Genomic DNA, 11,311 nt, shown 5'->3' on the forward strand with positions numbered 1-11,311 from the left:
GATTTCGGCGGCGCTCGGCCGGATGTGGACGCTCGTCGCCGGGGATCGGTGGATCATGTTCATGGCGTTCGCTTCGCTCGCGATGGCTTCGGTAAATTGTTTTAGGAATTTTTTTTAAATTTTTTTGGATTGGTTAGGGTTTTGGTGGGTAATGTAAGTTTGGATTGTGTTCTGCGTTGAGATAACTAGAAGATTCTGATTGTAGAGCAAAAAATATGTTGACTGTTAGAATACAAAAATATAACCCTTTAACTCTGACCACAACTTTGGAGTTTTGGTCACATGTTAGAATATGGAGAGGGTGGAGAGGGGGTGCATGTTAGAATAACCTCAACCCTCAACACAATTTCCTTGCATAACAATATCCTATTGGGAAGGAGCATATATGCTAATGGGAAGGAGCAATGAGAAGTAGACTACAAGAGTTGTGGTAAAATTTGGCGCCTGGGTTACATAGAAACTCGTAATTTCTCATGCAATTCATGGGGGACCGCCCCCACATTCTTGTGTCATGTAGTGCAAGAGTAGTAAAACTGTGCTGTTTAGTTAACATTACTCGTTGTATGTCTTGTAGTACTAGAGTTGTACAATTCTCGTAGTTTGGAGTCTACTGAGCATTACTCGTCGGAAAGAGGTATCCTTTTTTTTAATACTAGTTATGTCTAGACCAATGACTCGTTATGAATCAACAGGTGTTCATAATCCCTTGAGGCGTCAGTCAATTGGAATTGAAAAAGTAGAAGGGTGATAAAATTTTACATATGTCCCATTTTCTCAGTTCTACTTCCAACTTTAGTTCTTACCTCTCAAATTATCACGCTTTTTTTAGTGGAATAGAGGCATATATATATAGGGAATTTAAATTACGTTGAGTCTAAATAATAAATCTTTATTAATCAATGGTAATGCAGACCTTCCTGTGCCATCACTTACACGTTAGGATCAATGTTTTGGTATTACAATTATTACAAGTTAGCTATTTAAGAAAGTTTGTCCTGATTAGCTACTTTAAAGAAATTAGAATAAAATTTCTATGCCATCAAAATAGCATCCCATTATCATATTTTTGTAGTTTCACTTTTTCCGTTTATCCCAGATTATCTCATCAAAGCCTATTTGTAATGAAATTATACCACTTGGCTAATTATCTCTATTCTAGTTGAGATGTGCCAATGGATCATGGACTGCCCATAATCCTATGACTCACAAAAGAAATAATAAACAAAATCAGATTATGCTAGGGCTGATTTTGAGTCAAACCTAACATGCATGATTGTGGATGATGGGTCATTTTTGTTTTTGTTTCCCACTACCATCTTTGTAACTGCATATTTCATATAAAGGAAGTATTCTTCTTGATCAAATGTTAGATCCAAGAGACTACAACAGCTAAGTGAGTAGATAAAATGAACTTGGTAGAAAATTGGGGCATGAGCTGCACTGCTATTTTTGGAGTGGATGATCAAAAAATTTTGAACATTGATTACTAGTTTCAATCTCAAATGGATATAAACTATGTCCCGCTCGTGCTTTCTTGCAAGTGTGTCATTGTTTAGTGTAAAGTATACTTCAAATTTATTTTAAAGATAATGTTGTTTGCTTGGTAAAATATACATACTATGCAATAAGAAACAATAGTTCTGTTGTGATTATTCAGTTATTTTTTTTGTTGTAGTTGCATGTGTTCCTTTTCTGGTATTTTCCTCATCATCTTTTCACTCTTCAATTTGTAGCTTTCAGATATATCAATACCACATTTCTTGGCAGCATCCATTTTTTCTGCACAGAGCAGCGAGACCATCACATTTTACAGGAACACAAAGCTTCTAGTTTTGTTGTGTTTTACATCTGGGATATTCAGGTTAGCATAATATCTTAGATATCATTTCTATTTTTTCATGTATATGGATTCATCAATAAACAAAACCTGTTGCACAGTGCTACCAAATTTACTTTTATGCTAGTGAAGTAATGTTAGGATAGATTATGTGATTCCGTCATGGTAACTGAGATATCATCAGTCTGACAAGCGGATATCCCTGCAAAGAAATCCTTCTGGAAGATAAAAGGCAAGTTTTCATTAAGTTGAGACGTAAGATAATACATGAAAGTTTAAATCTATTTCAACTCCATAAAGGTCTCGTAGATCTTACCTATCTTTGCTCTGCAGAAATTTTTCTTGCCTCTCCTACAGAGAAAGAATATGTTATATTTGCATTCAAAGTTCTCTCCTTCATACATTGCTTTTATTTACTTTTTCTATCACTCAATCAATGGAGGTTAATCTTTGACTAAATTAACTGGTTGTTGACCATGTTTTTCTCACTTCCATACCTTCGTAGCATGCTTTAGCTTTTTTCAATAATGTTTCTCTTCACTAGATTCTCGTGCTCTCCATGTTTCTTGCTTTGTTTTTGCTCTACTATCACCTGTCCAATTCTTTAAGAACACGAATCTCTTACTAAGGGTAGAGAATTTCGAAATCCGGAATCACATCTTATTTAATCAATTTAGTCTTATGCTGGAAGTTTCCGAGTATTATATAATGTTTCTATGATGGTCATATATCTGTGTTGAACATGTACTAACTTTTTCTGTGATGATTTTTTTAAATCGGACAATCCTCCCTTCATGGTATTTTGTCTTTCTATGTCAGTTTTCTACTTTCTCATTTCATAATGTTTCATGTTTTAAATGGGTGAACCTGTTACTCCCTTTTTCTTTTATTTTTTTTCCATGTAACTATAAGAGATCAAAGCAGTCTCTGGTGATCTGTCTCAATTTACTATTCATTGCCTTTTAGTTTCCGGCATCTTTTATCCTATCATCTGTGCACTTCCCAGAGAATGTTGCACTCTGTGATCCTGAAATGTAATTCTCTTCAGTGGTAAATGGTTCTGACAGAAAAATTTGGTCATGTGATATTCAGTGGCTTGCGGGGTTGCTGCTTTGGCATTGCAAATATGATATTGGTAACACTTGGATAGATTGATTCTTATATGTATATATTTCTGTGTATCGGTACCCATCAGTCAGAATCTGGATTTACTTTGCTAAACCTTGCAGGTTAAGCGAATGCGAGAGATGCTATACAATGCTCTCCTTTATCAGGTTCTGAGCGTATTTTCTCAATAAGTATTTCCACTGCAATTCATGCTATTGGCAGCAGCTAATCATAGCATTTTTCTCACTGCAAATTCTTCATTTTAATCCATTCAACTCAGGATATGTCCTTTTTTGATGAAGAAACAGTTGGTGATCTAACAAGTAGACTTGGGGCAGATTGTCAACAAGTATCACAAGTCATTGGATATGATCTTAATCTGATATGTCGCAATGTTCTTCAGGTTTTATATCTTTACAGGACTACTTACAGTTTTTCGAATATGGTTTCAAGTTACAACAACTTTAGGAACTCTTGTGATCTCTTTCAGGGAACAGGTGCAATAATATATTTGTTTGTCTTATCTTGGCCTCTTGCATTGTCTACATTGCTGGTATGCTCCGTCTTAGCATCAATAATGCTCATATATGGCCGGTATGGTTCTTCAAAAAATTACTTCATATTCCTGTTACCATTAACTTCCTTTTCTAGGATAAATCACTTAGCACTATTTATGCGGATTCATTTTATGTCATGCTCATTGGCCATATGACCTATTTCCTTTTTCAGAATGGTTGCACAATTACAATTAAGAATGTTCCACAATCAAGAAACAACATGTTCAAAAAGGAAATGTAGCATAAATGAAAATGTTTTGATGGATGGAGTGTGGATACACACTTAAGAAATAGAAGGGTAAGAGGTTGTTCCTATTGAGGACAAAGTGGGAGAGAACCAATCCAGGTTGCTTTGTCATGTGCAATGAAGGCTACTAAATGCATCAGTTAGGACAAGTGTTAAGATCATATGGTAAGGAGGACTGGAGGTGGGCCTAAGAGATCTTGTTTGAAAGCAATGAATAAGGATATGATAATAGTTAACGGAGCAGATAGCCCTTAATGAAACTGAATGAAAGAATAGATTTATATAGCCGACCCAAAATTGGGATAAAGATTCTGTTCTTCTTGTTGTTGTAATGGTTAGATTCTCATACAAGTAGAAAAAGGATAAGATGTGAACAATGTGGAGTCTGTCATGTGCACAGCGAAGACTTGATCATCAATCCTGTCCTCTCACCTTGATTATATTTGCTCCAACCCGCTCGCCTTACATTCTCATTTATCTTCAGGTCACTTTCTCCCATCTCTTTTGTGCTCTGTGTCAATGAGTACAAATATATTTAACCATAGATATGCTTAACTACTTTCCCGTGTATTAATTAATCTCGACTCATGGCTTTGTCTTCCAAGACCCTCACTTGTGGCTGCATGGTCATGTGACACCCCTAACACCTTCATTATTCTGTTTATTGTGCTGGTCTTAAGTACTTGGATAGTTTTTTTTTTTTTTCCTATTGGAAATGTGAAATTTCTGAGAAACATTCAGCATGCTTTCATAGTCAATCGATCATCTACAGCTTTGGTTCTTCTGATGAATTTACATACTTTGCTGAATAGGATCTCGAACCTAATTTAGTCCTCCACCTTGCTGAATAGAATCTCAAACCTAATCTAGTCCAATAACTTTATCCAAACGTTAACTGGTTAGATCATTCTTACGGCTCTTGTTGTCATTTGAAGTAGCAACTAACCTTCTGAAAGAGAAATTTCACCGCTGGAGCTATTCTCCTTGGACAATTTTGAAACATATTGGTGCTCTAATAATTGCATGAACTAATCCAAGGCTTGGGCTAGGTTCATTACATTCCTTTTTCACCTGTCAAAGATTCGTTGGCTCTATCATATCCTTCACAGATTTCCACTGTCTCCTGGGGCACGAGCCACCATGCAGTGAATTTACCACATAAAACATCAACCAGAGCATATGAGTTGAGATAATTTGAGAGGTTTCTAGTGCATCCTATCCCCATTTTTTTAACGCATATTAGAGCATGACATCTTTTTGGTTCGGTTATAAGTGAATACCTAACTATCAACCACAAAAAAGAAAATGTGAAATTCACTACTTGCCAGTCTTGATGCTTTATGGTCTGAAAATATATGGCTCTATGTTTTGTCTCCTCACTTTTCTGAAGCTCTCCCCAAAAACTGCAAAGAAAAGAAAAATAAAAGCAGATGGCTAAGAGTACGATTGTGCAGCTGGTCCAATTTGAATTTGGGCTGGTTACTTGCTACAATTTGCTGTATCCATCAAACAAATTTTTTATTTGGCATTTTCCATAATCAACAGCTACCAGAAAGCAGCAGCGAAGTTAACTCAAGAGTTCACTGCATGTTCTAATGAAGTAAGGTTATATTCTTGTTATAAGAGCATTAGCATACTGATTATATTGATGAATGCATCATGACTTTTCTTTTTTTTTAACCAATTTAATCTGGTCAGGTTTCACAAGAGACTTTATCTTTAGTGAGGACAGTCCGAGTTTATGGAACTGAGAACCGTGAATTTAGCAGGCAATATAGTCTTCTTCCACCTTATCCATGAGTGCATGAGTTAGCAACAACACTCTTTTATTGACCTATGCAACTGACATTTATAGTTAATACTGCATCATTGCAGATACCTAAAATGGCTGGAAAGATTGTTTGGAGTAAGTTTACGGCAAAGCTTCGCTTATGGATTTTGGAATTTCAGCTTCACCTTTCTATATCATTCCACTCAGGTCTCCTTTTCTCTGCTTTGAATTTTAGTAAAACAAATTATCTTGTTGAGAATTTCTTCTTTCAGAAAGAAATGTTAATAAACTTATGTGCTTTTAGCTCAGAATGAAGTTCAGTCATAACTTGAAAACAGCTTTCTTATAATATATGTTTACATTGTACATCGTATCCATATTTTGATCTTACATACTGGTATGTGTGTCATAGTTTTTCGTGTTCTGAATTATACCATTCTATGACTAATCTCTATCATTAAAACCAGTTTGTACTGAAGCTAAGATACACAAGACATTGATTATTATATTGATATGTGTAAAACAATTATCTAATCATGCGATATTCTATAAGTTAAAAATATTGGAATAACAGGTTGCCTGATGACTAGTATATTCTGCACGTGTTTTTTGCGTGCTTCCTGGTAATTAATTCAGCATTTATTATTAATATTTTATTACATTTTGGTAAATAATTCTGTAGGTTATTGCTGTGCTAATTGGAGGAATTTCTATTCTGTCTGGTCGTATAACAGCAGAGCAACTTACAAAGTTTGTTATGTACACTGAATGGTTGATCTATTCAACGTGGAGAGTGGGAGACAATTGGTCCACACTGATGCAGTCTATTGGAGCAAGTGAGAAAGTCTTCCAGTTGATGGATCTCCTGCCTAGCAAACAATTCTTATCAGAAGGCAAGTAGATTGCAACATAGGAACCCTTGTTTATATCTTCTTACTCAGGAATCTATTCACGCTGGACAAAAGAAAGACTCTTGATCTGGTTTCTTAAATGCTTAAACTATCATTTAACATATGATATTTTGTATTTCTCTATTCTCTATTATATTTTATTAACATATCCCTTTTTCTGACATTTGTTTCTATGGATTTCCATTATAATGAAACCCTTAGGTGTCAAGAGGCATTGAAGTTCTCTATGTAAAAATCCAAGATGCAGTCAATGAAATTAAGCTATCTGTGATTAAGTAAAATGAATACATACAAAGAAATGTAAAACTACTGGCTATACATGCTCAGCATTTTAGATAGTTGATTCCCTTGAAACATCTTCATGCCTTTTCCTTGGGTTTCGATACTGTATTCATTACCATTACATATGAGAACCTGCCTTATTTTTCTAAATGGACTTCTGAGTTTGTCCTTCCAAGACCTTTCTGTTCTGAATAAAACTCAAAAATATCGTACACTTCAAATATTCTGTAAAAAAAAAAACCCACCCCCACCCCACACACACAAAAACCACCACCACTACCAAAAAAAAGGAAGTTATCAATCTCTGAAATTCCTTCCTTTTCTTTCTTGTTCTTGTATTTAGTACTCTCTGAAAGTGTTTCTTTCTCTATGCGGTGATTTCGTCATTTACATTGGAACAAAGCAATGGTTGATGTAAAGGAGATTTCACTCTCTTATGATCAATATTCTTTTTGTCCATTCTTCCTTTTGTTCCCTTAAACATAAACCTGAGTTGATAAGAAACGGATTTGTTATGTTGTCATTGTCATCTGTTCCACACATTGCCAGGTTATCTGATTCATATGAGTTCAAACTCACAAGAGTGGTTAATGATACCCAAAGCACATTGCTGGTCACCTTTTGGTTAGACAATTATCTGGTAATCTGTTGTAGATATTGGTAGGAAAGTCTGTCTTAATTTTTTTATTTGGTAAGATAGTATTCAGAATTTATTCAAGGTTGACTCCAAGGTTTTCAATATTCTTGATGCTATTGGCATGCTTCCAAGTTTTACCAATAGAAGAGCTGGCCAAACTAGTCTTAAAATAACAACAGGGCCCAGTGTTATTGAGAAATAAGGTCTTGACATTGCAAACAAACAAACTTGACTTGCATTGAACAGCATGCTGTCTCGGTGCGTCCCGATTTCCCTGGTAGGACACATCTAATCATCTATTGTTCAAATTTATGTAATTGTCACCATCCAAGCTTTGCCCATTAAAATGGGTCAGGTACAGAGAAAAACTAGTAAGTTGAAAAAGCTGCATGGAGATTGACCCACTTTACAATTGTTCATCATGCCAGTATCACCATAGAGGAAGTGATGGTATCCTTGTAAATCAATAGTACCATGACAAATCCAGAAGAACTTTCATAAGCAGCCGCCAGCTTTCCTCATCCGCCCTCAATCTAGTTAAGAAGCAAAATTTTTAGACTAGTTCCTTCACAGCTTTAATAGAAAGATTGCATTCAAATAAAGGCAAGCCCAACCATATCGGAGACTAAATAGATCCCATGGCTTGTGCAAGAGCATATTGTTCCATACTGACAATTGGTTTATGAAACTGACATGGCGGACCGATGAAGCAGTTAGGTCTTGATCTAAGCTAGGCCTTATAACTCAGTTATCTTATCCTTGTTTGGATGTTCCCTAAGAGTCCATTATACGCGTCAGTCAGGTCAGTTATATTATGGGGTATTACACTTGGTTTTTTTATTAGATATTCCTTAAAAATACTTTGTCAGTAAAGATGACAGTACGAGGATTATTTGAGATCGTGCTCCCATTTGATGGCTTTGAACCCATCTAAGCCATGTTTCTGGTAGCTTTCCTATCTTGTCATACTTATTTTTCCTTTTCTCAGTATAATATTCCTCAATATTTTTGTCAGCAATTTGATTATTTGAGTGAGTGACCTCCTCATCTAATATTTGAATTAGCGATCTCCTTGCCTGCTTGAAAGGGATAAGTTTCTTTTGTTTGATGATATTTTAAACGTATGGCCTTGGACTTCCATTTAATTATTATCTAGTTTAATGTGTCCTAAGTGCTTTATTATTAAATTACAACAGGACGGAAATTGCAGAAGTTGGTGGGAAACATTGATTTTGCCAATGTATCATTCCATTATCCTTCAAGAATGACGGTATGCTTATGTATCATTGGTATCTCTTTCAATCATAATCCTTTAAGTCAATTGTACTGATATATCTCACTTTCCAGCTTACTTTGAGCTTTGCCTCTTTTCTTTTATCTTATTCTGAAATGGTGCTCAATATAAGGAGACTGAGACAATTCCCTCCCTAAACGTGTTTGGTGCTGAGTAGACAGTGTATTCGGCACCATGGGGGATGTGTGATAGTGGGTTCGGGATAGGAATGAAGTTTACTTTTGTATTGGTTTCTTGCTTTGACATTTCCAGATACAAGTGCCTCACTTAAAACAGTAGCAATATAGTAATGGATGTTTCTGATGCCATATCACTTCGGCTAAGAATTGTAATTTAGCAACAGTTAGGTCACTTTTTGGTAATACATTGGTGTCACCTGCAAGCCATCCATGTAAAATGAGCTAATCTATGCATGTCAATTAGAAGGCAAAGAAGGACCCATGTAATTTAGCAAAAAGTTAGCAAGCTGCTCTGAATATTAAAAATTGAGGAGATTCCAAACAGCATGTCAAATGGGTCAAAAGGAGTACTTGAATGAAGCCCAAAGAGCCAGTTGTGGCAGGGAAAGCTACTTTTTTAATTAGGGTGTAAAGCTTCTGCGTACAAGGAACAACAGATATGCTTCAACATTCAGGATAGTTCGGTTAAACAATTATTAGATAGTGAAATGAAGAGATTTTCTTAGCTCTGCTGTAGGTTTCCCAAAGTTGAGTTGCATCTCTAGTAGTTCCTGTAAATTATTCCCATTGATATATGTTTTCTTAGAAGTATCTGCAAAAAATGAACTTTATTGTTGTACAGAAGTTGGCGTTGTTAAATGTCTCTTCAGTTCTCCTGTTTTGATGTTTTAGATTAGAAAACTCTTTATCCGAGAGCTATCCATAGCTGAAGATGTTATTGGCGAAAGGTGAAAAATCTGTGAAGTTCAGTCTTGATCTCTGGAGTGCATCGAACTCCCTCAACTTTGGATAATTTTATTACTCTGCGTTAGTTCAGCTTCATTGAGCTCCTTAAATACAATGATTTTTTTTCTAACCTTTTTGTTTGCTGCACCTAAATTAACAAAGAAACTTGTTAGCGGGGGATTTTCTTCTATTTATTCTAGTAATTTCCTTTGTCATCTGGTATTCTCCACCATTACTGGATTTCTTGCGGATCTAGATACTAATGGGCATATTCCCAATTGCGTATGCTTTGCATCCGTAGACTTGTTTCTTACGCTCTTAAGGTATCAAAGTCCAGTTTGTGCCCAGCAAAGCAATCTCTTAGAAATTTGTGCTTATATTTTAGTATGATTATAAGTAGTAACTGTAAAATAGTAATGCTTTGAGGTTCTTGAAGTCTTAAGATAGCTGCATAGCATGTCAACATAAACCTCTTCCTGATATTGCTTTTATTGTCTTGATCCATTTTCTTACTTACCAATGGTCTTTTGTTTGGGTGATGTGTTGACAACGTAACATACTGAAACTTTGATTGGTACAAACTTTATGTTGATAATGGTTCATAGTTGTTGGTACAGTCTTTTCTGGCCAATGATGGCAATCTTGAGATTTGAAATGATAACAAATTAGCAGTGCATTTCCCTCTAGTTTCATGAAGCTCTTTGGATGGAACATCTGCTTCACTACCAAGAATCATGTTAATGTAGATCGTGCATGGTGGAGATACATTGTATGCAAAAGAAAACTTTGCAATTGCAGGCCTAGTGTTAAATTTTTATATGCTATGGACTTAAATTAAAATCAAGTGGAATCTAAATTGAATTCTTTTGCAAATCATTTTAAAAGAGTTTCAATGAATTTTATCACTCTCAATACCCAATGAGATTCTTTTACTTCAGTTCTTTAAATATATTACTAAAGGCAATGCATGATCTTTCCATATATTATATTTTCTTTATAATCAAGTTAAAGCAAGAAGGCAGTACACTGATCCGGTTCTAAATCATTATTGTTTTTTAAACAGATAGCAGCTCTGCAGCATGTGAACCTATCAATTCATCCTAATGAAGTTGTTGCTATTGTAAGTAGCTTTGTAAACATTATGCTATTTTCTAGTCGTTAACAGTCAACTGAGTGATAAACTTTTTTCTCCTTTGCCCTTTTCTGTTTGCTGGTTAGGTTGGACTTAGTGGAAGTGGGAAAAGCACACTAGCCAGCCTTCTTCTTCGTCTGTATGAACCAACTGATGGGCAGGTGAAATTTAATTCTTCAGATGATTCTCTCCTGTCTCTTGTATGTGTCCTATAAGGTTATTCTATACAAAATAGAGCATTTATATTCTCGAAGTTATATGCAACGATTAGTTGTAACTAATTATGTTGCATGCTAAGTTACACGGAAAACTCATAAAATGTAGGGTACGGGGACATGGCTACATATATATATTGAAATTAATAATTTACATGAGATCATTATTATTTTTCAATTCATGTGTTATTAGAATTAAAATTCCAATTACTTTTAAGTTTCTTTTATTATGTTGATTATTACAAGTTGGAAACTACTTGTTTTTGAACTAGACACTCAAATGACCCTTTAAAATCATAGTTTTGATTCTTTTGAACTTGGGTATGGGCTGAAACGAACCCGACTCATGTCTGACGAGTTTTAAGAAGTGGATGTGAAATATAGGATATGCGTCCAAGAAGTGTATGGTAAGAGTT

The 11,311-nt window shown here is 35.3% G+C and overlaps 1 protein-coding gene across 2 annotated transcripts in view; it reads left to right on the forward strand.

The window, feature by feature from the left end:
• Positions 1,738-11,311, forward strand: part of LOC109825713 (ABC transporter B family member 26, chloroplastic) — a 12,729-nt gene continuing 3,155 nt past the window's right edge. Inside the window, exons 1-12 of one of the 2 annotated variants that reach the window (XM_020392589.1) lie at positions 1,738-1,861; positions 2,905-2,972; positions 3,067-3,111; positions 3,225-3,347; positions 3,435-3,538; positions 5,294-5,348; positions 5,447-5,517; positions 5,624-5,726; positions 6,202-6,412; positions 8,546-8,619; positions 10,612-10,668; positions 10,767-10,841. In XM_020392589.1, the coding sequence (XP_020248178.1) occupies positions 2,964-2,972; positions 3,067-3,111; positions 3,225-3,347; positions 3,435-3,538; positions 5,294-5,348; positions 5,447-5,517; positions 5,624-5,726; positions 6,202-6,412; positions 8,546-8,619; positions 10,612-10,668; positions 10,767-10,841 (927 nt within the window). In that variant the 5' untranslated portion in view covers positions 1,738-1,861; positions 2,905-2,963. Of the gene's footprint in view, positions 1,862-2,885; positions 2,973-3,066; positions 3,112-3,224; positions 3,348-3,434; positions 3,539-5,293; positions 5,349-5,446; positions 5,518-5,623; positions 5,727-6,201; positions 6,413-8,545; positions 8,620-10,611; positions 10,669-10,766; positions 10,842-11,311 lie in introns of both variants that reach the window. The other variant, XM_020392588.1, reaches the window with a different exon arrangement.

This window comes from Asparagus officinalis, chromosome 10, assembly GCF_001876935.1.
Source record: "Asparagus officinalis chromosome 10, Aspof.V1, whole genome shotgun sequence".
In the NCBI taxonomy this organism is placed as follows: Eukaryota; Viridiplantae; Streptophyta; class Magnoliopsida; order Asparagales; family Asparagaceae; genus Asparagus; species Asparagus officinalis.